The 25,351-nt window shown below is 50.9% G+C and overlaps 1 protein-coding gene and 1 long non-coding RNA gene across 2 annotated transcripts in view; both read right to left on the reverse strand.

Annotated features, from left to right (window-relative positions):
• Positions 1 to 389: 389 nt before the first annotated feature.
• Positions 390 to 14,216, reverse strand: LOC308492028 (BOLA class I histocompatibility antigen, alpha chain BL3-7-like). Its single transcript, XM_081036325.1, has 7 exons — positions 13,868 to 14,216; positions 9,827 to 9,934; positions 6,299 to 6,559; positions 4,961 to 5,236; positions 2,448 to 2,723; positions 2,235 to 2,339; positions 390 to 1,700 (listed from the first exon to the last, which is right to left on the reverse strand). Exons 2-7 carry the CDS (start codon positions 9,873 to 9,875, stop codon positions 1,681 to 1,683), a joined length of 987 nt encoding a protein of 328 aa, XP_080892451.1. The 5' UTR covers positions 9,876 to 9,934; positions 13,868 to 14,216; the 3' UTR covers positions 390 to 1,680.
• A 3,332-nt stretch (positions 14,217 to 17,548) lies between these two features.
• The window catches only part of LOC308492033, a 31,543-nt gene continuing 23,740 nt past the window's right edge, over positions 17,549 to 25,351 (reverse strand). The window contains exon 5 of the long non-coding RNA XR_013992439.1: positions 17,549 to 20,286. This is a non-coding gene — a long non-coding RNA (uncharacterized lncRNA). The remainder of the gene's footprint in view (positions 20,287 to 25,351) is intronic.

Below are 25,351 nucleotides of genomic sequence, written 5' to 3' on the forward strand. Positions count from 1 at the left end.
CTGCTGACATTCTGAGGTGAGGCTGGGCTTTCCCAGACACACCCTTGACCAGCATTCCCACCGAGAAAATGGTCTTTCCCTTATTGTAAAGTAACTTGTGCTTACTGTAATAATTCAAACCATTCAAAAGGACAGGAAGGAAAATATGGACCGTTGTTTCCCATCTATAGTTGCCCAGGGCTAACTAACAGGCCCCTGACCCCTGTCCATCTGAGCTCCTCCTGAGACACAAGGACACCCACCCCATTCTCACTCACACACCCTCAACCATCACCCACACACGCACTCACCCTCACACCACACATACCCACACACACCCACTCCTTCACACCACACACCCATTCTTTTTTTTTTTTTAGTTTTATTTTATTTTATTTTATTTTATTTTTACATCCCTCACACCGTGAACCCCCTTCCCCCCATCCACCACCACCCCGACCTCACACCGAGCCATCACATTATACACATAAAATTATAGTTGGCATTCATTAATGACCAGCCTCTGGTGTACAATGCCATGACCAGGCATCCACAGCATCCCTGAGGTGGTCTCCCAAACAGGACACATGTCCATCGGACACCCAACAAAATCCCCAAACACTATTGAATAAGTTCCCCAAAGTAATTCTCAAAAAACCCTGAGGCCATCCTGCACACACCCATTTTTACCCTCATACCACACACCTACACCTTCACACCATACCCTCACATACACACTCTCACACCACTACCCACACACGCTCACATCACCACCCAAAACTCTACATTATACACAACACCCTCACACTTTTAACCACACAACTTCTCATCCTCACACCACATACTTACATATTCACACCTCACCCTCACACCACCACCCAGTATCTACTCTCACCCTCACACTATACCCTCATATTTTCACACCACACTTCACACCTGCACCCATACACACTCACACCACATACCCGCTCTCACCCTCACACCCACCCACACACCCCCTGGCACTCACCCATAGTCACACCACACTCCCCCACATACCACACACCCCCTCACTGTCACACATCCTCACACCACACACACGCACAAATACCTCACACTCCTCCAACACTCTCATCTTCTTTATAAAAGGGGTCATGTACATATAAGAACACACTCATACAGCCTGGTAAGCATGCAGCCATTTCTCCCCGATGCTAGCAGACGGATGCAGGATGCTGGCCCCATAACCCCTTCACTGTTGTCCTGGTTCTTCCTTAACTGCCTGGAGTCTCGAACCCATGTTGGGAAAGTGGGGGTGAGAATAACATTGCCAAACTCACAGGGTCCCTGAGAGGCTCAGGTGGGATTTATAGTGAACATGAAACCATTCTGCCAACTGTTAAGTGTGAACGATCTGAGGAACTATTACTGCCCCCTTCCCACCCCCCAAACAGGAAACAATTACATTTTTTAAAGGACTTCAGGAAGATGACAAAATCATCTTCGTGGCACAGACCACTTGTGACGAGGCTGGTGGGCGTGAAGAGGGCTCAGTTTGGGTGCAGGATGGCCCATCATGGTCAGGTCACATCTGCCAGCCAGCTAGTGCAGGGAGCCTGCAGCCCCCCCGCCAAAACCTCACAGAACACCTTCTTGGTCTCTGATGGTGAACTTCTGTCGCAGAGGAGCTGAGCAGCCCCTGCTCTTGCTGAGCGTTGGGAACTATGGGGGCTCCTCCCCACCTACAGGTAGAAAGGTGGAAGCTGAGCCCTGTCCACTACTGGCCCCCACAGAACTGGTGGTGGCTCCCAGGTATGCACCCCACTCCTACCCCCAGTACCTCAACCACCTGGCTTCAGGACTGTGGGAGGGGACAGAGGCAGAGGTCCGGCTGAGACAGGTAAAGCACCAGGCCCAGTAGTCCTCCTCCATCTTCTATTTTGGGCTCCTGGGGCTTCTTCTCCCAACCCACCCATCCCACAATCACCTGGGGCTTCTCCTTCCATGGAGAAAAGACAGAAAACAAGAGCTGAGGTGGGTGGTAGGCAGAGGTGGGACCCTACGTCCCACCTTCTCTTTTCTCTCCCTCTCTGGGCCTTTTTCCCTGCTCTGGGGTAGTCGGGCCCGAGGGCAGTGTGCAGCTGTGGGGCAGGGCCTCAGCAGTCCCTGCTGCTCCCCAGAAGGGAACAGCTGTAATGGAGGGAATGAGAGTAGAATGTTCCTCCCTGTAGGGCTGGACCAGCCGCAGGGCCTCCCACTGTTTCTTCCCCATCTACCTTGACAGAACCTTTTGGTGAAAATCACAGCTCCAACTCCAACCGCCAGCAAGAGCAGGAAGAGGGGAAGAACCACGGCAATGAGTGCATGATGAGAGGGCGGTCCTAAGAAAGGCAGAGAAAAGGGGGCACCCCCAGATCATAGGACACTCTGTGGGGGCCTTGGACCCCCCTGCCCTCTTCGCCCCCTCCCCGCCAAGCCCAGCTCCTCACCCCAGGCCACAGTGAGAGTGTGGTTCAGGCCAGAGTGCTGTACGTGGCAGGTGTACCGGGCCTCCTCCCCGGCAGGCACCCATACAGCTGCCCAAGTCTGGTAGGTGCCGTCCCCGCTGGGGCGAGTCTCCACGTGCTCAGTCTCCAGGGCCAGCTCCTCCTTGCCCAGCCACCAGCTCAGCGAGATCTCCCGTGGGTAGAAACCCAGGGCCCAGCACCTCAGCATGACGCCCCCATCCTGGGTGGACTGCCTTGTCACCTGTACCTTGGGGGGCTCTGCAGAGAGAGGTGGAGAGAGGAAGCCTGGCAGTGGCTGCTCTCTGCCCGTCTGCCAAGAACGATCCTGGGCTCCTCCAGCACCTTCCTTGGAGGTCAGGGAGGAGATGGGGACCTGACTATCTCCAGGGAGGCACTCAACCAACACTGGAGGCAGGGACCACCTGTTGCCAACTGTTCCAAAGGGTCATGGTCCTGGGAATTCCCATGGGGGAGGGGAGATATGACTCTCTTCCCCCCCTAACTCCAAGAAGAGTCCTGGGTGGGGCTACTGGTATATTGAAAACCCCCCTTCATGGAGACCCTAGCGTTTTCTCAGACTTTACATACTTCCCCTGTAACTTCCTGTACACAGCAGGTGCACAATAAGAGGTTGGTAATGAAGGCATGTCCATTCCATCACCTTGAACGAGCATGGTGAAGAATGTGGACTCTGGAGCTGGACAACGGGGTGTGAAGCCCAGCCTGATTCCTGTCCACGACCCTCTGTCTCTCCGGGCCTAATGGGGAATCCATCATTCCTTCCTCTCAGAGTTGTTGTGAATGACATAATCCAGGTGTGATGGTTCATTTAGGTACCACCTTGACTGGGCCATGGGTGCCCAGGCATTGGGTCAAACAGTTTTCTGTGTGTGGGTGGGTGGGTGCGTGCACAGGCGCTTCTGGGGGAGATTCACATTTGAATCAGTGGACTGAGGAAAGCAGACTGGCCTCCCCAGAGTGGGTGGGCCTCATCCAGTCAGTGGAAAATCTGAATAAGACAAACAGGCTGATAAGAGGGAACTCCTCCTGCCTTATTGCCTTGAGCCGGGACCTCAGTCTTCTCCTGTCTTCAGACTCAAACTGAAACATTGATTCTTCTTGGGTCTCAAGCCTGTCAACATTCATACTGGAACTGTCATCGGCTCTCTTGGGGTCTAGCTTGCTGACTACCAGTCATGGAACTTATAAGTCTCCATAATCACATAAGCCAATTCCTTATTACCTCTCTCTCTCTCTCTCTCTCTCTCTCTCTCTCTCTCTCTCTCTCCCTCTATTTATATATATATATACATATATATATATATATAAAATCTCTCTCTCTCTATACACACACACACACACACACACACACACACACACACACACACACATGCACCCTGTTGGTTCTGTTTCTATGAGGACCTGACTTATCTACCAGGGGAAGGAGGTAGGATAACAACACCTGGTGCTGAATGAGAGTTCAATACTACTTATTTAACACGTACCAATGTGGTGCTATAAGGAAGCATAGGCTATTATTACCATCCTCATGATACTGATGAAAAAACTGAGGCACAGAGAGGGCAAGTAACTTGCTCAAGGTCACACAGTCAGCAAGTCTTGGAGCCCGGATGTGGTTCTGGAGGCTGGGCTCCAGTGCCTGAGCTCTGAACCACCACACTCAGCTCTCATACTCATATCTTCTCTTCCCAACATCATTTGTCCTGTCTTCCCCCTTTGAGGAATATCTCCCCATTACCTCAGCTGACATACTCCACCACTCAATTAGCAGACATCCATAGTGTGCTGGGTGCTCTGACCAGTCCCATCCCCCAGCAGCCTGTGCAGCCTCCACCCTTGGCACTCCGAAGCACCCACTTTCCTTAGTGTCCATCCCAGCCCTTGTATCTCCAGCCCTGCTGGTCAGGGTCAGAAGCTTAGGGTGCACCTGGAGTTTGGGGAGCACACTTAGCATGATGGCTGTGTGGAAGCAGCAGGGCGAAGGGCCTCAATTTCCCCAGAAGTCCCCAGTGGTCCAAGGAGTGGTGGGGGAAGCTGTCCCCTGGGACTTGGGGTCATTTCCCAAGGAGCAGAACCACAGGACATTAACCCCCAAGAGGACTTTATGAGCCACAAAGTTTACCCCACTTGCTCTACAGACCTGACTTATCTACCAGGGGAAGGAGGTAGGATAACAACAACAAGATAACAACAACAAGAAAATCAGGCTGAGTTAGGGTTCCCCCCGCCAGACCACACTGGAAATGGGGGACTCCAGGAGTCCTCTCTCCACCTCACCTGGAGTCGGGGTGAAGTCTGGGCTCCCTTCCTCCTCTGCTGGTTGGCCATCATTCTGGGACCTACTGGGCTTATCTGAGCCAGGGGTTCACAGCCTGCTGACCCCACCCCCTACCTGGGGATTCTCTGTCACATGGGACGGTCTTGAGAATGAGAGCGTGGGGCCACTCTCTGCATTGCCACAGGCTGGACCTTACCTCTGTGGGTGAGGTACTGGCCTCCCAGCTCCAGATACCTGTGCAGAGAGGTGAGGCAGAGGCTTTCCAGGTAGGCCTTGTCGTACTCCGCAAGGCAGGGCTCTGACTCCCACCGGTGCTTCGTCCGCATAGCCATGGGCACAGCTGACACCCAGCTCAGAGTCTCCAGGTCCAGAGTCAGGTGGTCCTTCCCGTCAAAGCCAAACTGCCAGAAGCTGCTGGAGCGGCCATCCTCCTGGATATCACAGCCGAACATGCGCTGAGTGCTGTGCGTGCCTGTGCACGTAGGCGAGGCTATGGTTAGTGGGGGCCAGGGGACCTGGAAGCCCACCACCCACAGAGGCCTCCAAAGCGTGGGGGTCAGGGCATCAGCATTTTAGAAAATGCTCCCCAGGTAATTTGTATGAGCATCCAGGGCTGAGAAACTATTGGCCCTCTCATGTGGGAAGAACACTGGAGTTTATAATTAGACACACAGTTATTTTCTATGCTACCGAGAATGAAAAAATTCAGTTATTTATGGGTATAAGATGCTCTCAGTGGGTGGTAGGCCCAATTTCAGAGATGTGAAAAGGTGAAATCTGGTGCAGCGGCTGTTACCACTATCACTGGGGGCTGGTCATGCTTGTCCTGGGGTCCTGGGCTGAGGCACAGCCCCCAGTCTCAGTCCTTTACCTCTAGTTCCTCAGGGGCTTCTGGGGACCAGAGGCTTTTAGTCATTTTGGAGTCTGGGCACACAGCAGGAAGGTGCTGTAAGGAGCTGTGCTCCACACACTTCGCTCAGTGTCAACAGCAGCCAGGCAGTGGCGTGTGCTCGCCCTACTGAGGTGAGGAGTTTGAGGCTGAGAGAAAGGCTCCTGTCCCTTGCTGACATTGGGCAGAACAGGGGTCCTCACCTGGGTTCTGTCTCCCTTCCTGAGCTGTCTGCCTAGTTCAAGTTCATCAGGCCTCCCTCCCCTGCCTGGCACAGATGGTGTCTGAGGGCCTGGAGTAGAGGAGGCCTGCTTTGAAGGATTTGGGGAGGGTGAGGGGTGAGGTGGGGAATGGCCTCTCCAGGTCTATTGATGTCTGGAACCCTGGTTGGCTAGGGGAGGCATCGTGGGACCCCAGCACCTCTGTATGCTTTCTGCACCGGCCTGTGAGGGGCCTGCTGAAGCCACACTGATTCCACAGGCCCTTGTGGCCCCTGCTTGGCCATCGGGGAATGAGATTGGGAAGAGCTGTGTTGCAGGAGCGTGCCTGACCCACTGACAGGCTAGGAGGAGCAGCCCCTCTCCCCTAATGGACAGGCATGGCTGCTGGGACTCAGTGTGCAGGCAGGGGGCTTGCCAGACATACCGCCGCTCTGGTTGTAGTAGCTCATCAGTCTCCATGTCTCTGCCCGTTGCACTTCTACCCAGGACCTGTGCTTCTGGGTCTCCGTCTCCCAGTACTGGGTATCCACGGGCGCCATCCACGGGGCCTGCGGCTCAGCTCTGCCCACACGACTGTCATACTGGATAAAGGGCTGGTCATCTACATACCCCACAGCCAGAAAATGGGGGAGGCCGGGGCCTGGCTCTGACAGGGCCAGGTAGTGGTAGTGGAGGGAGTGCGTCCCTGTGGAAACAAGGGCGGTGTCAGGCTCACGTGCACTGCTAGGACCCGCACCGGGTTCGGGTGAAAACATACCCAGAGTACTAGCTAACTTGAGCAAGAGAAAGAACTGGTAATTTCAGTTACAAAAACAGAGCATCCAAATAGTTTAAATAAAGAGTCAGTCAAATATTGAGGCCAAAATGTTCACGTGCTGAGGCTTGTGACTTTATTCCCAGACAATTCCTCACTCAGGGCCTGTTTACTCATACTTTACACTCATTCTAGTAAGTGTGATCATCTGCTTTCCCATCTCACAATTACAAAGGTGTGATTTAAAAGCTTTTTGTTTGGAAGCTTAATTTATGTGGAATTATTTCCCAGAGACGCCAATAAAGGTCCGTCATCATTCTCAGCTTGAAACAGGGCTGCCAGGCTGGTGGCACCTTGACTCTACTCCCCATTCCCTCTTGTCCCAAAGCACACGTTCAAGTTCATCTCTTTTAATTGCAAATGCATCTTGTCTCCAGAAGCACCAACTCATCCATTCAACTTGGGGCTGGAGATAAAATCAATTCAGCAACCAGTCCAGACTCAAGCTAGTAAAGTAAATGCTGTATCTTTAAAAACTCTGCCCACCTTTTTCAGAGATAGACATGGCACTCTCCCTTACATAACTTTTAAGAGAAGTTTTGCTCAAATGCCACCTTATCAGCAAGGCCTTCCTAGCCCCTCCCCACGAAACACTGCCCCCAGCACTCTTTGAGTTACTGTTCTCTAGAGCACTGCCACCTCCAAGACAATATGAACTTGACCAATTTATCTTGTCACTGGACTGTGCCAAAGGCAGGGATTCCTGCATGGATTGTTCTCTTGTTTTCCCAGCTCCTAGAACAGTTTCCATTTGGCACACACGAGGTGCTCAGTGTTTGAATATTGAAATGTAAAAGGAGTCAAACAGAGCACACACAGCTCTTGTTTATGCTAATGAGGGCCCTCAGCACCCCAGGTTCCTCCTGCCAGATGCCCTCCTCTCCTTGCTTCTCCCCCCCAATATCTCCTCATCGTCCAGGAAGCCCTCCTGATTCCACCCTGACATCCCAGAGGCATCTCTGCACGCCCTGTGAATGACTCTGGGCTCCATGCGGGTGGGCAATGCAGCTGACTGTGTTACCACGATTTCCACAGGCCTTGGGGGTACATCATGCTTGGTACTTACTTCCTGCATTTGTTGAAATGAACAATAAACAAAAGCATGAATGGCAGTGAAAATAATCACAGATGCCATTTTTGGAGTGACCACTGTGTGTCCTGCACTGGTCTAACTGCTTTTCATTCACTGTCTCAATTGAACTTGAGGATAAACCTAAGAAGATGGTGTGAATGGCCAATGGTTCACTCTCATAACAACTTATCAGGTACATAGTATTGTACCTATCTTTGACAGATGAAAAAACTGAGCCACAGAGAAGCGAAGTCACCTACCAAGCTCACTATAGCAAAAAGCCGGGCAAGACTGTATACATAGACTATGGAGGTGGCCCCTGGCCCATACCCTCCCTTTAGTGAATACACTTCTGGCTGAAGCTCTGCCTACCCTGGCAGCCCAGTGGGGTCCTCCCCAGCCCCACTCAGCGAGGACTTTCTGATACCTACTGTTTGCCTGGCCCATTCCAAGGTCCTGGGGATGCTGGCATAAGCAGAACAAATGCCTTTTGTCAGCAAGCTTTCATGAATGTAGGATGAGCAAGATAAAGGAATAAAATGTACTATAAGCAGGACAGCAGTGAGTGTTGAGGGAAAGAAAGAAAATAGAGAGATATGAAAGGTTAGGATGTGGTTTAAATTTTTAGATAGAATGGTCAGGGAAGGTCTTCCCAAAAAGGAAACTTCTGAATCAAGTTCTGAAAGAGCCAGCCATGTAAAGAGCTGGAAGACAGCATTCCAGAAGGGAAAAGCCAGTACAAAGGTCCAGAGGCAGGCATGTGCTTGGGGTGTTCAGAGACAGCTGCAATAACGGGGGGAAAATAAAATGGTCGTGTGACTCAGGGCAGTAGCAGTAGGGGTGAAAGAAGTGGTTGAATGCCGACTCCTTCCCAGTCTTGACCAGATGGTGTCTGGCATGGTCTGGATATAGCCTCTCACACCCCTGACATGGGGGCTGTGGTTCCTGGCCTTGACTTCTGTTCCACTTTGGACTGTTTCACCCATGGCTTACGCCCTAGCACTTCATGTCCATCCCAGGAGTCAGAGACCTGTTTTGAGGACAAGCTCATGAGTGTGGCTCTTTACTCAGCTGACTCCCAGGTACTGCCTCGCACATATCCAGTCAGAGCCTGCCATCCTCCTGCCCTGAAAATCCCTCTGCTGTCTGCTCCACCTGCCAGATGGCTCTGGGAGCCCAGCCTGCTTTCTGCACACTGCCCACACCCCTCTTCTGCCCCAGGAAGACAGTCTAAGCTGGGATTAGACTCCCTCTTGCTCAGTGGACGTAGGAGGGCTCATCATGCCTCAGGCTCCAGCCCAGAGTGGGCCAAATCAGTGAAGGGAGCAAACATCAGGTCACCTCCCTGGCTTTGGAGATGCCAAGTGCCACCCCTGCCAGGCTGGGATCAGTGCCAGGCACTGTGGGACCATGGCCGGGGGGCCACATGGCAGCTGTGTAGCGGAATCTGCTCCTGCTGTGACATGGCCTTAGGAAGTGGCCACATGCCCACTGCTGCCTCAGGGCCTGTCCTTGTCATCAGACCCCCATTGTCCCTTCCTGGTTGCTGAGCCATGTGGCCAGATCCTCGAGCCGTCCTGCCCTCCTTAAAAATAGTCTCCATCTTCCTCTGACTGTAGTAGGGGAGCGAGGTACCCGGCCCCTTTACTGTCCCCCCACCAGGAGACTTTTTTTTGCCTCTGCCCCATGTCCCCACAATCTACGTGGCACTGCTACTCTCTAACGGTGTGGCTTTGAGACAGGCCCTGCTTTCCTCCTCTGTAAGTGGGAACCTCTGCAGCAGTGAGACAGTGAACCTGAGGCACAGGTACAGGTGTGGAGGAAGGGCCCTGCAGAAATCATTTTCCCAGTCTCCCTGTCCTGTCCCAAGGGAGAAGCAGGCCTGGGAAGGAGAGAGCTGGGTGTGGGAGCTGCTTGAGCCAGGGGCCAGACCCTTGAGGTGCTGGCCTATCTCCCACCCTGGCAGAGTCCCCTCTGCTGAGACAGCCCACCAGATTCACCCTCCTGCAGGCTGTGGGCTCCTGACTTGTGCCACCCAGACCCTCCCGTAGGCAGGTGGGCCTTACCTCCAGGCCATGGCTTATTTTCTAACTTCAGGCTGGCCAGTTCTGCCATTAACACCTTTGCCAAGGCAGCCGGATCATTGCCCACCGAGGGCAACCCCCAGGGACTCTCTGCAAGGGGGAAATGGAAAAAGGAAGTATGAATCTCCAGGCATAAATATCTTTCACATCCTCGTTTGCCATGAGAGAGGGTATGGAATGACAATGAGAGGCACGTTGGAAGGGAAGAGGGACGTGGGGGCCTGGCCTCAGAACTGACGGGGAAACTTGCCCAGCATGCAGGCACAAAGCCAACAAGGCAGGGTCTGGGCTTCAGTGCCAGACATGCTTTCTGTGCTTTCCAAGGATTGATTCATGGGGTTTTCACGGGCGTTTCCTATGAGGTGGGCCCTGGCGGTTCCCACTCAGAGAGGAGGGAAGCCTGGGCTGGGTGGATCCACTTCTACCAGCGGTTCTCCACTAGGCTGCCCCAGCACTACCCAGTGGCTCTGATAGTCCTGCCATTGATATGGATTTAGTTGTTCTGAGGGACTGGACACTGGCAGGGGTTGGAAGCTCCCAGGTGACACTTATGGGGTGCCAGGCGGCGAGCCCACCGCTCCTCCTGGCTCAGCACACTCACTTGCTCAGCTGTGCCAGCCCTGACCTCTCCCCTTGCAGTATTACTCATTTGACAAACGTCTATTGAGCACCTACCACCAGCCAGGCACTGAGCCAGGTTGGGGTGTGGGGTGTGGGGATAGAGCGGAACTGAGGCAGGCATGGCCCCGAGGGAGCTCAGGTCTGGCAGGGAGCCGGACAACTGAACAATTAAACAAACAGTTACAGAAAGGTGAATGGGGGCTGAGGAGTGTGGGGTGCAGGAGGTACCAGGTGCTGGGAGCACCCTGGGGCAGGAAGGTGCTGGGCTCATGGGTCTTGTAGGATGAAACCCGGCGGAAACCTCAGCAGCTGTGGTTTCCAGGTAGTAGGGTAGTTGAGGAGGGAAGCACATTCTCAGCTAGGGAGTCTTCAGGTGTTATCCCTGGACCAGCTGCATCAGTGTCACCTGGGAGCTTAGAAATGCACATTCTCAGGCCCAGCCCTACTGAATCAGAAACTGTGAGGGTGGGATCCGGTTTTCTGTAGTTCTACCAGCGTTCCAGGTGATTTGAGGTGATTTTAAAGTTTGAGAATAACTGCTCTTGGCAAAAGGAACTAGCAAAGCAGGAATCCCTGAAGTGAGAACTACTGTAGTGTATCCAGGAAAACCAAGGTCAAGGGCAGACTGAAATGCAAGAGATTGAAATGTCTGGGGAGCAGAGAAAGGGCTGGATGGCCTCTCCATGCCTTAGTTTCCCCATCAAAAAGTGGGGATAATAGGACTGTTGGGAGAGTTTACTAAGTTGATATTGTAAAATGCCTATAAAGTGCCTGATGTGAGGGGGTGCTGTTGGAAATATTTGTCAAATCAGTCCACAGGCAGGAGAGGCCAAGTCGGTGTAGGTCCTAAGGGCAGGAGTTCAAGGGCAAAGTCTGGGGCAGAGAAAGGACATGGCTGTGGTTGGCATGGAGGGACCCTGAATTCCTGGGCTGAGAGGAGTATGCCATGGAGGGCAGGCCTGTGAGGAGCGGCAGAGTGAGAAGGGCCTGCAGATGCACCTGAGGAGGACAGAGGAGAGGGTAGAGGGAGACCAGAGGTCAGGGCTCACAGCCGTTGAAGTCCCATAGGAGCATGTCCTTCAGTGCCCCACACAGGTCTCTATGGTCCCTCCCCAGCCTGCCCTTGCACTGCTCCCATGTCAGTGCCACAGCACACCCAGCCAGGTGATTCAGGTCAGATACCCCAGCTTTCCCGTAGTAACCAGCTTTGTAATGACCGCTTTTTTTTTTAATTTATTGGGGTGACAATTGTTAGTAAATTTACATAGATTTCAGGTGTACAATTCTGTATTACATCGTCTATAAATCCCACTGTGTGTTCACCACCCAGAGTCAGTTCTCCTTCCATCACCATATATTTGATCCCCCTTATCCTCATCACCCACCCCCCACCCCCTTACCCTCTGGTAACCACTAAATTATTGTCTGTGTCTATGAGTGTTTCTTTCTTATTTGTTTGTCTTGTTCTTTTGTTGTTTTTGGTTTATATACCACATATCAGTGAAATCATAGGGTTCTCTGCTGTTTCTGCCTGACTTATTTCACTTAGCATTATACTCTCAAGATCCATCCATGTTGTCAGAAAGTTTCCTATATCATCTTTCCTTAACGCCGAATAGTATTCCATTGTGTATATGTACCACAACTTCTTTATCCATTCATCTATCGAAGGACATTTTGGTTGTTTCCATGGTAATGACCGATTTTAATTCATCTGTATCTAGTGATCTTGGTCCCAAGGACTACTGATTAGTTCTGCTTTCTCCCCTCTCACCTGGTCAGGACTCCCTGCCTTGGCTCTTCCCCGAGGCAACATGGGCTCCAGAGTCAGCCTGCTGGGGTCCACATCCTAGCCAGCTGTGGAACGTTTTGTGAACTTGGGTAGCCAGTTATCCTCTCTGAGCCTCAGTTTCCCTATGTTTACCACAAAATGCACTCGAATTATTGTCATAGCATGTTTATAAAGGCCAGCTCCTTGCTGCTGCACTCATGACACCTGTCCCGTGCCTCCTGAAGGAAAGGCCAGCATCCAGGAGCATTGTGAGGGGCCTGTCGGGAACCTCTGTCTTGGTCACCTCCATGGGCTGTCTCCCTTCTGCAGCTTGGCACACACCTGGGGTTATCCCTCCCACCCTCCCTTCCTCCTTGGCTTGGGGTCCCATCCCCCACAAGGCTACAGGGCCTGTGCCCACACACCCAAGACCATGCCTGCCATACACAATTATAATCACTCAAGTATCACACCCAGGAGGGGCACTCACAGGCCAGCAGGGTGAGCAGGACCTGAGCTTTGGTCACATACAAGCCATGCGGGTTTTTGAGTCACATGACACTTGTTGCAGACACCTGGAAACATGCTTTTCCTTCCTCACAACTTCTGAATTCTGGGCGTTGTTAGCCCTGTTGCTATGTATTATTCAATGTAACCCAGAAGCATGTGTATTACATATCAAAAACATAGTTATAATTTAAAAACATTTAATACCTTTATAGAAGCATAATTGGGTTTCTCTGTAATCCTGCGTATTTCATTTTATGTATTTAAAACATTCTGAAACTGAGTCCAAGGCACAGAAAGGTTTAAGAACTCGGACTCGACGTCCCAGTCTGCCACCTTGTGTCCTCTCTGGGCCCTATTTTAAATTTGTAGATTAAAAATAGAACAGAGGCAGGCACAAAGGACGCCAGCTGTTATTACTGCCATGATGGTGGGCACCTCCCTCCGCCTGTGCAGATAAACCTTCGGGCATCCGTGTGCCCAGTGGGCGGTGCCCTGTGGGATTGTTGGGGATTCAGGAGGAGCTCAGGCCCAACCTGTTGTGCGCGCAAAACTGAAACTGGGAAAGAATGGAAATTCCGAGACACGTTGCGCTTGTCACCCTCCACCCCCGCCAGGGGCCGCCCCGGCAACTCAAGAGACTAGCTCGCCAAGAGACTGGCCGAGCTAGTAAGAAGGGGACCTGCCGGCCGCCCTCCGATGCCTGCCCCGAAGGAGCTTGCCCAGGGCCTTCCTGGAGGACGCGGCGAGCGGCTTCCTCCGGAGGGGCCCACGGGGACCTCGGGAAGCTGTGGCGTCGGTTGTGTCCCGGGCCGGGGACTCACCGCCCGTCCCCCGTGCTCCGTGAGCCTCCCGCTGACTGCACCCACTGCCGGCTTCTCCAATCCGAGGGCCGCTGGGGGAGGCAGCGAACAGGCACCCTGCCTGGCCCGGGGCTCAGCGCCCCGCCTCCGCCACCCCCAGGCCCCGGGTCAGCTCTAACTCACCACCCCCCGAACCCGGAGGCGGCCTCCGTAGTGTCGGCCGATCTTTCCTTTGTCTCCCTCCCCGCCCCCTCGACCTGCATAGGGATTGGGGACGACCCGCTGTCCGCCCCACGACGCCCGCCCTCCGCTCCCAGTCACCTGTCGCGCTCTCCCGCGCTAGTTCCAACAGCAGCAGGAGGAGCAGCGGCGGCGCGCGCCCGGGGCCCCGCAGGCCCCAGGCCGCCGGTCTCGCGCGCAGCCCCAGGGCGCCGGTCCGGGAAGCGCCGGTCTTCAGCTGTGGGGCCGCTAGCTTTGCGCCAGCTCCCGCCGCTGTCCCACCGCGGACTCCTCCGTTAGGGAAGGAACGCTCCCCAACTCCAGCGCCGCGCAGCTGGCAGCGCCGCCCGCCTCCCGCCCGCCTCCCGCCCGGTCGGGACTTGCCAGGCTCCGGCCCGCCCCGAACGCCTGCAGGGCCGCGGTGCCCCCGCCGCCCGCGTGTCCTCGAATGGCCCCCTCTGCTGGTCTTCAGAAGGGGAAAACCAAATAATTATGAAATATAGCTTATTTTGCTTCTTCTCTACCTCCTAAAACGGGACCCGGCATTGGAGCTAAATAACGTTACTGTCATTTGGAAAGCAGGGCAGGTGTCTGCCACAACTGTCATGTGACTCAAAACACCCGTGGTTTCTGTTGGGGACCCAGTCACAGGTCCTACTAATCCTACTACGCTACGCTACCTACATTCACCAAGGGAAGACTGGCTAAATTTCAGCTAGAGCTTTGTGAAAAATCAAGGTTATTTTTCCCCATCCAGGTTCACAGTCCTCCTGAATTCTGACCAGGGACCCCAGTGTTCAGGACAATAGTTTTCAGCTGGGCGGTTTCTCGTATTTGAAATTTCCTAAGGAGGCTCTGGTGATCCTCAGTGGGCGGTGTGGTGGAGCTCCTGAGCAGTCAGAGGGAGTTAAGCTAGGCATGCCGGAAGTCCAGCGCTCCCTGGTCTGGAAGTCACCCTGCAGATGGCGTCCGTCAGGCCTTCAGGAGGGGAGAAGCTGAATTGTAACCATCCGAGTCTAGAACACATTTGTCGAGTTTTAGTATTGTCAAAGGAACACATAGAGAGGATCCTGACGTATCTGCAGACGTCATAATTGCAAAAATCAAAAGAGTTGTTTTTCAAGGCAATCGGGTTTATATTTGGGAGCCAAATCAGATAGAGCGACTCAGTTCGTTTTGGTTTGTTTCCAGGTATAAAGTGATAAGCCAGCTGGTAAAAGAATGCGCATGGTCAGGCAACTTAAGGAAATTTTAAAATTTATTTTATTTTTAAATTTTATTGGGGAATATTGGGGAACAGTGTGTTTCTCCAGAGCCCATCAGCTCCAAGTTGTTGTCTTTCAATCTAGTTGTGGAGGGCGCAGCTCACTGGCCTACATGGGAATTGAAGTGGCAATCCTATTGTTCAGAGCTCGCTCTTTAACCAACTGAGCCATCCTATCACCCAAGAAATTTTTTATTGTAAGAGAGAAAAGTCTATCGGGCTGAGCAAAAGATGGCTACAGCCCGGGCTGAATCTAGAGTAGATTGCAGTTCTGACGGAGAGGGTGAGGAGGGTTTTATAGGGTCGATGCTGACAGAGTAGCATTGTTTGAACAGAAAATGCTGACTGCCTGTAAGCCAGTAGCTGTTTTGTGTCGTTTTCTGTTATCGCAAGTTTGGCTCTCTCTGCAGGTGTAAGCCAACAGACATTTTGTTTTTTCTTGCAGACATGGCTCTGTCTATAAGTCAAGGTCCCTGAGACCTAACATTCAGAGACCTAACATTACAGCCTTGTTTCTTTCTTTCTTTCTTTTTTTTTTTTAAAAAAAAACAAAACACTTTTATTTATTTAAGCATCAAGTAGTTGTTTCAATCAGCTCCAAGTAGTTGCTTCAATCTAGTTGTGCAGGGAGCAGCTCACAGAGGCCCATGTGGGGATCCAACTGTTAAGAGCACTGCACTCTAACCAACTGAGCTAACCGGCCGCCGCTGCAGCCTTGTTTCTTATTAAAAAGGAGAGGGTCTGTCATGTCTCTCTTCTGTAGCTTCTTCAGGCTGAATGGAGGCGGCGAGAGGAGGGGGACATTGTGGAAGGGGCTGGTAATGTTGTAGGAGAAGTACTTCACGGACAGTTCCATTTGCGAACACCTGGAGTCGGCCATGCAGGAATTGGGTGAAAAGGCAAAGGAGGCAGGATCCTAAGACTAAGACTGAAAAGATAATGATTAGAGGCCCTACGAAGGGGAGAAGCCAAGGGCCCCAGCTACCCATGAACCTGGAGCCCCACTGGTTCTTGTGTCTGTTTCTGTTTTTCGGGCCTGGGCGAGGTCCTGTGATAGGGCCTGAAAGTGGTGTAAGGAGACTCCTAGCCCTGCTGTTCCTGTCGCTACCCCTGCAGAGATGCCCAGTGACATTAGGAGTGGAATAAGGGAGACAGCCCTTTTTGGCGCAGGAGAGTATATACGGGGACAGGTAGAGATTGATTATTGGGGGCGATCTGGAGAAAGTAAAACGAGGATTCAGGTGCCCTCCAGATGGTGGGGAGGCAGGTGCATGTGGGGGTTCCACAGAGGAAGAAGAGGCCAGAGGGACTAGGGCAGGTGAAGATGCTAAGGGAGAAGAAAGGGGTGAGGGTTCCTACGTATTTTTGGGGGAGATTTCCTTGTCCCAAATACCGTACATACCCGATACTGTGGCCCTCGTGAGGAGCTGTATGGGAATGTCAGGTGTCGAGTTTTGATGCCTAAGAGACGGCATTTGAGTGCATCGAGGTAAAAGTCAGCTGGGTCACATGGAATAGGTAGCTTAAGACAGGTGGATCCCTTTTCGCCAATATGGGAGAAGCAGGGGGGAGTCTTATTGAGGTCAGAGGCCTCCCCTGTCAGTATAGGGTGTTGATGTTAGTTGTTCTGGTGGCGCTGAGGCTGGGACGGGAGGAGAAGCAGAGGGGTTCTTGGAAGAAGGAATCTGTGGAGGAGGTGGAATGAGTAGGAGAGGGTGAGATAGTGATGGTGGTATTATAGAGATTGGGATCTAAGGTGCCCATGGGGTTGTCGGTGGCCTGTGAGCAGGAGACATAGAGTGGGGGGGGGGCTGCAGTGTGGATGCGAGAGGTACTTAGGGGGCCTACAATGGATCTGAATTAGCCATAGGCTTTGTCTAGACTCTAGAGCATCGGTGAAGGTTTTTAGTTATTGTGTTGTTTTGAACTGGTATTGGCTCGGGGAGGAGTTGTAGTGAGTGGTGGATTTACAGTGGAAGAGTCTCCATGTTAGTTTTCTGGAATGTAGGGTGTTAGGGTTAGTCCAGGTAAAGGTGAAGAGGTCTTGGGAGTGAGGATGTAAGGGAATGGTAAAGAAGGCATCTTTGAGGTCCAGGACAGTGAAGTGCTATCAGGGAGGATGTGAGAAAGAAGGGTACAGGGGTTGGGGATGATGGGATGCATTGGGAGAACACCTTGATTGACTATTTTAAGTTCTTGAACAAGTCTTTAGGATTCATCAGGTTTCTTGATGGGCAAGACAGGCATGTTATATGGGGAGTGAGTAGGCCTGAGAAGACCTTTAGCTACCATGTTTCCCTGAAAATAAGACTTGGCCAGACCATCAGCTCTAATGCATCTTTTCGAGCAAAAATTAGTATAAGACACAGTCATAATATAATATAATATAATATAAAATAAAATAAAATAAAATAATATAATATAATATCCAGCATAATATAATATAATATAATATAATATAATATAATATAATATAACATAATACCAGGTCATATTAATTTTTGCTCCAAAAGACACATTATTGCTGATGGTCCAGCTAGGTCTTATTTTCGGGGAAACATGGTAGGAGTCGTTGACGATGGCCTGTAGGCCATATTGATGAGTGAGAGAGATGGGGTATTGGGGTTGATTTGGAAATGAGGATTGTTTGTGCAGCTTGATCTTGACAGGGTAGTGGTGTATAGTGATAGAAGGGGTGGAGGTGTCCCAAACAATAGGATCAACGAGGGATGGAGGTAAGGGGATCTGTATCGGAGTGTTGGAGGAGGAGAGAGAGAAGAAACGCATGGGTTTAGGGATGGGCGGATGAAATTGAAAGGAGACTATATTTGGAGAGAATATCTCACCCTAATATAGGAGTGGGACACCTGGGGAGTATTAGAAATGAGTGGCAAAAACCTAAGTTATGAAGTGAGTAAGTTAGGGCACAGGTAGTTCCAGCCTGTGAGATAAGGCCATCAACCCCAACAATGGAGCTGTGGAAGGGATGAGTAGGCCCCGAAAATTCGGGGAGGGCAGAATCGATGGCCCTCGTGTCTATTAAGAAGGAGATCAGCTTACCTGCCACGTGAGAGTTACCCTGAGCTCTGCTGCTGTGGTGTGGAGGGAGCCGGGGGCCCTGGGCTCTGCCAGTCCTCTGTGGCTAAGCCAAGAAGGCGAGGAAGGTTGAGGTCCGATCCTCCTGAGGAATGGGGGATGGGTGGCTGGAACCTGCCCTTGAGGAGGCTGGTCACAATCCACCTTCCAGTGTCCCTTTTTTCCACATTGTAGACAGGGCCCTGGAGGAGGTCGGGGGTTGGTGCAAGCCCGTGCCCAACGGCCCTCCTTGTGGCACCTAACACAAGGTCCGGGAGGTGCTCTGGAAGCAGGGCGGTTACCTCGTCCCCGGCCCTTAGTGCCTATTTGGGAGCCTTTGATTACAGCAGCCAGCAACTGGTGTGTCGTCCGATGTCTTTGTGTGTTGTCAAGTTTAGTCTGCTCATCCCTATCATTAAAGACCTTGAAGGCCATAGAGAGGAGATCTCTTTGAGAGGTTTGAGGGCCCTCTTTGGCCTTTTGGTTTCGCTGAGTTCGGCCTGGCCAATTGGCTTGGTCATCCCAGCCAGGGTCGTCACACCGGTACAGCTGCTGCTCCAACCGGCCTCTGATCATCCTGTCTGTGTAAATTATCTGTGTATCCCTGTGCCACGACCCAGACCCGCTCCTCCTCGGTGAGTAGAGTGGAGGACAGGATGATATAGATAGCATGTCAAGTGAGATCATAGGATTGTGCCAGATATCTGAGTTCTTTAATGAACGCATCTGGATTGGAGAAGAAGGATCCTTGCCGGTTTTATTTGGGAGAGGTCTGATAGAGAGAAGGGGGGATGGACTCGAACTGTGCCCTACCCGCCAGCAACCTCTCAGAGAGGAAGAAGCGGGGCAGGTGCAGAAGGGATAAGATTGTTTTCTTGACGAGAGCTCGATTGGGTATGCGGAGGAAAAGGGAGATCAGGAGTTGAGGAGGCAAAACCACTATAATATATATAAAATGTAAACAAGTACGGGCCTTGGAGACCATGTATATAAACAGAACCACCAACACTTGCAGAGAGGACCTAAGATCTTATAGTTGCCCTTACAACTTCAGGAGGCTGTAACAGGGAGTGGGGCGACTTGCCGCCTGGGTTTAAAAGTGCCTCTTTTTTTCTCTTCAGTTACCTCAGCCTCAAGCGGAGGCTGCAGCAGCCCTTTGTTTACATTTGAGGTTATCTGCAAGACCTTGAAAGTTACTGAGAGTTAGAGAAATCTTTTCAGACTTACTTTTGTCAAGTTCCTGAATATAGAGTTGGTGTACAAAACAATTTTAAATACACGATTTAGGGGGCTCCCAGAAGGTATAGATACAGAGCTCCCGATCAGCTTGGTGTCTAAGACACAAATAGAAAAGGAAAAGGAAAAGAAAAAAGACAGACTGAGGCAAATAAAACAAATAAGTTACATAAACTAGTACTTACAGAATTAAATCCTCCTGAAATGAGGAGCTGGAGTTTGGGGGAGAAGGTTTAGACTGAGGGGATAGTAGGGTGTGGGGTGGAAGACAGGGACCTATCTGATCATCAGCTGGGTCAAAGGAGAAAGTTTTATCTGGAGGAGGAGAAGGCTTAGAGTGGGCTAGGAGAATTTGGAAAGTTCTGTAGGTTTGGCAGAGGGAGGGTCGAGCTCGAAGAGTAAAGAATGCCTGGATGTAGGGAATTTCTGACCACTTTCCGTTGCAGTGACAGAAGTTACATTGAGGTCAGGCAGTGTTATAGTGAAAGATAAGTTGTGTCGCTTGGATCTCCTGTAAGTTGAGCCTGAGGGGGTTGTAAGTTGTGGAGGGTACAACTGAGTGGCGTAGATTTGGCAGGGCCCGAAAGCGAGGTCCCCATGGTTCGTAGACATAAAGTGAGAGGGATGAGGAGAACAGGGGGATGAGCCGTCCCAAAGCCTGGTGTCCCTCACGAGTATCAATACGAGAGATCACTGGCACACTGGGGGTATCCAAGACTGGGAGGATCTGGGCCCCCGGGCAGAGAGGAACCTTCTGGCGTAGCACTAGGACTTTTGTAGAACTGTAGAACAGTGAAAGTCAGAAGGTCCGAGATGAGAATAGGAGGTCTCACTCACGCAGCAAGCCTGGCCTGATGTCGTCTGGGATGTTAGCAACGCAAGGGAGAAAGTCCCGAAGTGAATCCTTACAGCAGGTCTGGGAGGGTAGCCAGAGAGCAGATCAAACCTGGGAGGAGGGAGAAGACAAAGAGAAGGGGCGATCCTACATTCTCTGGCCTAAACCCTCCTGGGTTTCGGCACCAAATGATAGGTCGGCCAGTAAAGGAACACCTATGGTCAGGCAAGTTAAGAAAATTTTAATTGTAAGAGAGAAAAGTCCATCGGGCTGAGCAAAAGATGGCTACAGCCTGGGCTGAATCTAAAGTAGATTGCAGTTCTGACGGAGAGGGTGAGGAGGGTTTTATAGGGGTGATGCTGACAGAGTAGCATTGTTTGAACAGAAAATGCTGACTGCCTGTGGGCCAGTAGCTGTTTTGTGGCATTTTCTGTTATCGCAAGTTTGGCTCTGTCTGCAGGTGCAGGCCAACAGACATTTTGTTGTTTTCTTACAGACGTGGCTCTATAAGTCAAGGTCTCTGAGACCTAACATTCAGAGACCTAACATAAAGTAGGGAGATCAATTGGTTCCAGTTTTAGCACTGAAGGTTCCCATCCTGGGAGCCCTCTCAGTCCCTGCACCCCAGGACAGTTGGCTGTGGGACACAATGGGCCTAGTCAGAAGGAACCAGACAAATGCCATTTTTACTTGCACAGTATACACTGCGGATGGAAGGGGGGTGGTACTTTGTGTTGTGGGGTACTTTATCAAGAGTGACACCTGAAGTGCTATGTCACCCATACAGCGAGACTGGAAGATTGCTGGCCCATACAGCACACTCCATCAGTCTACACTCCTATCTGTCCTATTTATAGTTATTTTGCATAAGTGTGAAAGTGCCTATTTAATCACCGTTGCTTTATAGTCAAGCTAAACATTTACATATTGAAATGCACGTTACTATTTTATAATATTATAATTTAATTTTAAATACTTTTTGTTATAACTACAGCATTATATTAATTTTAGTTTTTAATTTTATGGATATGTACCAGGCATGCCAAAAAATGTATACAAATGAACACTTTGGTCAACGTTGCTCAAGCAGTAGTTGACTGTGGTTAGAAGTGTGTGGATATTGATGGTAACCACTTTGAGCACCTCTTGTAATTGCAGAAGTCAAGTTTGACTTGTATTCATCTTTTGTTATCAGTGTATATTGAGTGACAATTTTAATACTAGTCTCCTTTCTTAAAATATGTATACATTTTTTTGGCAAGCTCTGTAGATTAAATTGATTTTCTTTCACTCTAAAGGATGTTAAAAAACCTTTGTAGTAAGGAGAGCTTTTCTGATAGGACCCTGGACAGGAAGTTGGGCCAGGCAGAGCCTCCCCAGGTGATGACAGCTGACCTGAGTCTTGATAGAGGGGTTAAGGAAGACGAAGGTGCAGAGGGAAAGCAGTTCTGGGCAGGTAAACACAGGTGTACCTCATGGCAGCCTGAGAGGTGTGTGGGGAGCAGCGGGAGGTGCTGGAGGAAGGAAAGGCCACACAGCTGTGCAGGCTGTCAGACCTTAACTACAGAGGGCCTTCAATGCCCAATTAATCAGGATGCCAGCCTCAAGACTGTAGCGTCACTGAAAGGTGTAAGCAGCCAGATTCATTCAACCAGCAGGGGTGTCTGCTCTGCACCAGGTAACCCATCAAGTACTTGGGACAGGTCGGGACCAGGTCCTTGCCAGTAGAAAGCCCACAGTCTGGAAGGAGGTAGATTTACATTAACTACCCTAATATAATAGCAACAACCAACACCAACACTTAAGAGAACCAAAGATGGGCTGCAGGAGACCCTACTCTAAACCCTTTACTTACAGCTGTCGTTCAACCTGCTCGATAACCCTCTGAGGCAGAACCATCATTATGTCTGTTTTACAGTTAGGGTGAGTGAGGCAGATTGAGGTTAAGCAACCTGCCCAAAGTCAGGCAGCTGCTAAAAGTCTGGGCTGGGATTTGAAAACAAGCAGTGTGGCACTGAACACCATGCTCTTAACCATTCCACTTGTGAACTGGTAAGGGAGCTACAGCACTGGGAGGGATGGCCAGTGTCTAATGGGCATTTACAAAGGGTGTCCTGGCTGCTGTTTTTGGGTCAGGGTCACAGCGGAATACGGGAGATCGGCTTTGTTAGAGAGGAAGACAAAGATTCCAGGAGGTCAGCACCTCCATGAGAAGGGCTTTCTGAGAGGCCTGGGGACTCACCCACGCGTCCTAATGGGCACTTACTGCTTCCCCAGGGAGAGGCAGCATCTCTGGAGCTGTCCCTCGTCCGCTCCTGCTTGCCGGGTTACACAGTCTTGACCCAGAGACAAAGTGGCCCACTTCCCTGAGGTCCCTGTTCCAGGGCCATTGGCCAAACTCTCCCCATCCCTGGCTCCACTCTTCCTGGTCTTCTGCCCAGAGATCCACGGCCATTCTCCTGAAGTGTTTCCCACTGGAGCTGAAGGCTGAATCCTCCTGTAGATATATCTGAGAGTCTCAGATCCCCAAGTCCTTAAATAATGGGACAGCTTACCTTTCAGGGCTGAGAATGAGGTGCTGAAGCAGAATCCTAGGCTCACTCCTAGCAGGGTGGGAGGCTCACCATCAAAGTCAAGTCATTGCAATGAGTTACCTCATAGCTCATGCAGTAAGCCAAAGACAAGTCAGTTTATATGATCAGCAACAATTCTGAAATTAGCAATATTAGCACGGATATTAGTTACTTCCACAGAGAGTGCTGGGTCAGGATTTCTGCTGGTTTCTGGAAAACATGAGAGCCTTTGCCTAGAGCACCTGGGAAATCCAGACTCTTATGGGGCCTCATTTGATTGTCAAATTCCCTTGGTGAAGGAGGAAAGGAACACTTGAAAGTTGACATGGAAAGCAGCATTCATTACATGCTTAAGCACCAGAGAATTTGTAAGACAGTCTCTTTGAGCCTCACTTGTGACCTGATGGAGGGTTTGAAGAAGCACAGTGCCCAAGGATTGAGGGGTTTTCAGAATCCAGAATGTTTACATTCAGCTTGAGAGTGGTGGCTGATGTGCTGGGGTAGGTGATGAGCTGACTTTCAGAACTGTGGTCACTGGGGGCAATTGTCACTGATTGATGATCACAGAGGTTGAAAACAGGCACTGTGGTTTCTTGTTACCATGTCTACAAAGTACAGGCTTGTGGGAGCTATTAATTCTCACCCTTCACAACCTCTAGCTAAGGTGTCACCTGCTAATATCAGGCTCCCAGGCCAAGGTCTTCACTGCTCTAGCCTGAGACCTTTCCAAAGAGGGGGAAGCAGGGAAGAGGGCAAAAAGGAGAACTTTGTCCTCAGGGATGTCAGCTGGCTCCGGGAATCGCGATGTCCTCCTGCGTGAAGTGCTGATTGCTCTTGCCCACAAGCAGCAGGGAACCACAGTGCCCTGGAGCCTTGTCCTTTGTCCCCACCTATGCCTCCCCGGCTCTGCTTAGCCCACCGTTAGAGAAGGATGGGGCAAGAGAAGAAATACTAAAGCTTGTCCAGGTCCATAGTCAGGAGGATGCTGGGGGATGGATGGGGTGGAAGGAGAGAGAGGAGGGCGGTAGACAAGGGCTCTTGGCCAGTAAGGATTCGAAACTGCTGGGAGGTGCTGATGCCCACAGGAAACGTACCATGTGGAGCTCCCACATGCTGTTGTGCGGAGCCCGGTCCCTGAGATGTCCCAGGGCGGAAGCATGGGGACCCCGTGAGATGCTCCCAGCAGGTCACCCACACAGAGGGATGCTGGGGGAGGGGAAGAGGGGACTACAGGTGGGATGAGGTATGCTAGAGCTTCCTGCCAAAGGATCTTTCCATCCACACCCTGGATCATGGGGAGCAGCAAGGGGTACCCAGCTTTGACTAGGCCTTTGATTCCTTCCGGGATGAGAGGATCCATTTCCTGCCCTGTCCCCCTCCTGCCTTCTGGGGGCTAACCCCAACCAGGGAAGACTTGCACCCCAGGGCTTCTACTGTGGGAACCCCGAGCACCTGGTGACTGGCTCATGCCAACATCCTCTCACTGTGAGACGGGGAGGCCCATCCAACTGCCTGGGCCTCCTCACCTTGGAGGCCTCTACTGCTGGTAAAAGGACCCTTCTGTACCTTGGATCTTTGAATCCTCAGAAATTCACTAACTGCAGGAGCAAACTGTTATCTACCAAGAGTTTAACAAAAAGTTTTGCTTAGCAAATGTTCCAAAAGGAAAGGAAATGAAAGAGGCTTATTAGCTCAGATGACACATGTATGAGAGTCTGGCACAGTGCAGGGCACATAGCAACAGCTCCACAAATATTTGGGGCTGTTATTCAGAAGACTGCTGTCCGCCACCTGCCGCTAACAACAGATGGGAAATGGAGAGACTCAGGACTCACCTTGGAGGATGCAGGTTGAGAGAGGCAGAGTGGAGCCCAGGCTGAGAGAACAAAATGTTCCATGTTTGTTTGTTTGTTTGTTTTTAAAAAATTTTCAATGACAGTTGACATACAATATTATATTAGTTTCAGGTGTACCGCATAATGGCTAGACATTTATATAATTTACAAAGTGATCCACCTGATAAATCTAGTACCCACCTGGCACTATATATAGTTATTACAATGTGATTGACTATATTCCCTGTGCTGTACTTTATGTACCCATGACTATTTTGTGACCACAAATTTGTACTTCTTAATCCCTTCACTTATATGTGGAATCTAAAAACAAAGTATACGAACAAACAAAACAGAAATAAACTCATAGATACAGGGAACAAACTGATTATTGCCCAGTGGGATGGGGGTTGGGGGCCTGGGTGAAAATACCCCACATGTCTGTCGGATTAAAGAGGCATATTGTAGACAGAAACATCTAGTCCTTGAGAAGAGGGGGTGCACTGACACCTCCAGGCCAGGTGGTGGCAGCACCTCTCAGCTTGCTCTCCAGACCACCCAGGTCGGGTCGCCCAGAGGCACAGTCTTTTTTTTTTTTTTTTGATTTCCCCTTTTATTCATTAGATTTGATTAAATGATGAAAATTTGACTCAAATTTGATAGTTACAAACAAATGTAACTATCAACTTAGCAATCATTTAAAGCATCTCACAACACATACATACACACACACTACAAAATATAAATAGTTGAGGAAACTTTGATGAA

Source organism: Rhinolophus hipposideros, assembly GCF_964194185.1.
Source record: "Rhinolophus hipposideros genome assembly, chromosome: 23".
In the NCBI taxonomy this organism is placed as follows: Eukaryota; Metazoa; Chordata; class Mammalia; order Chiroptera; family Rhinolophidae; genus Rhinolophus; species Rhinolophus hipposideros.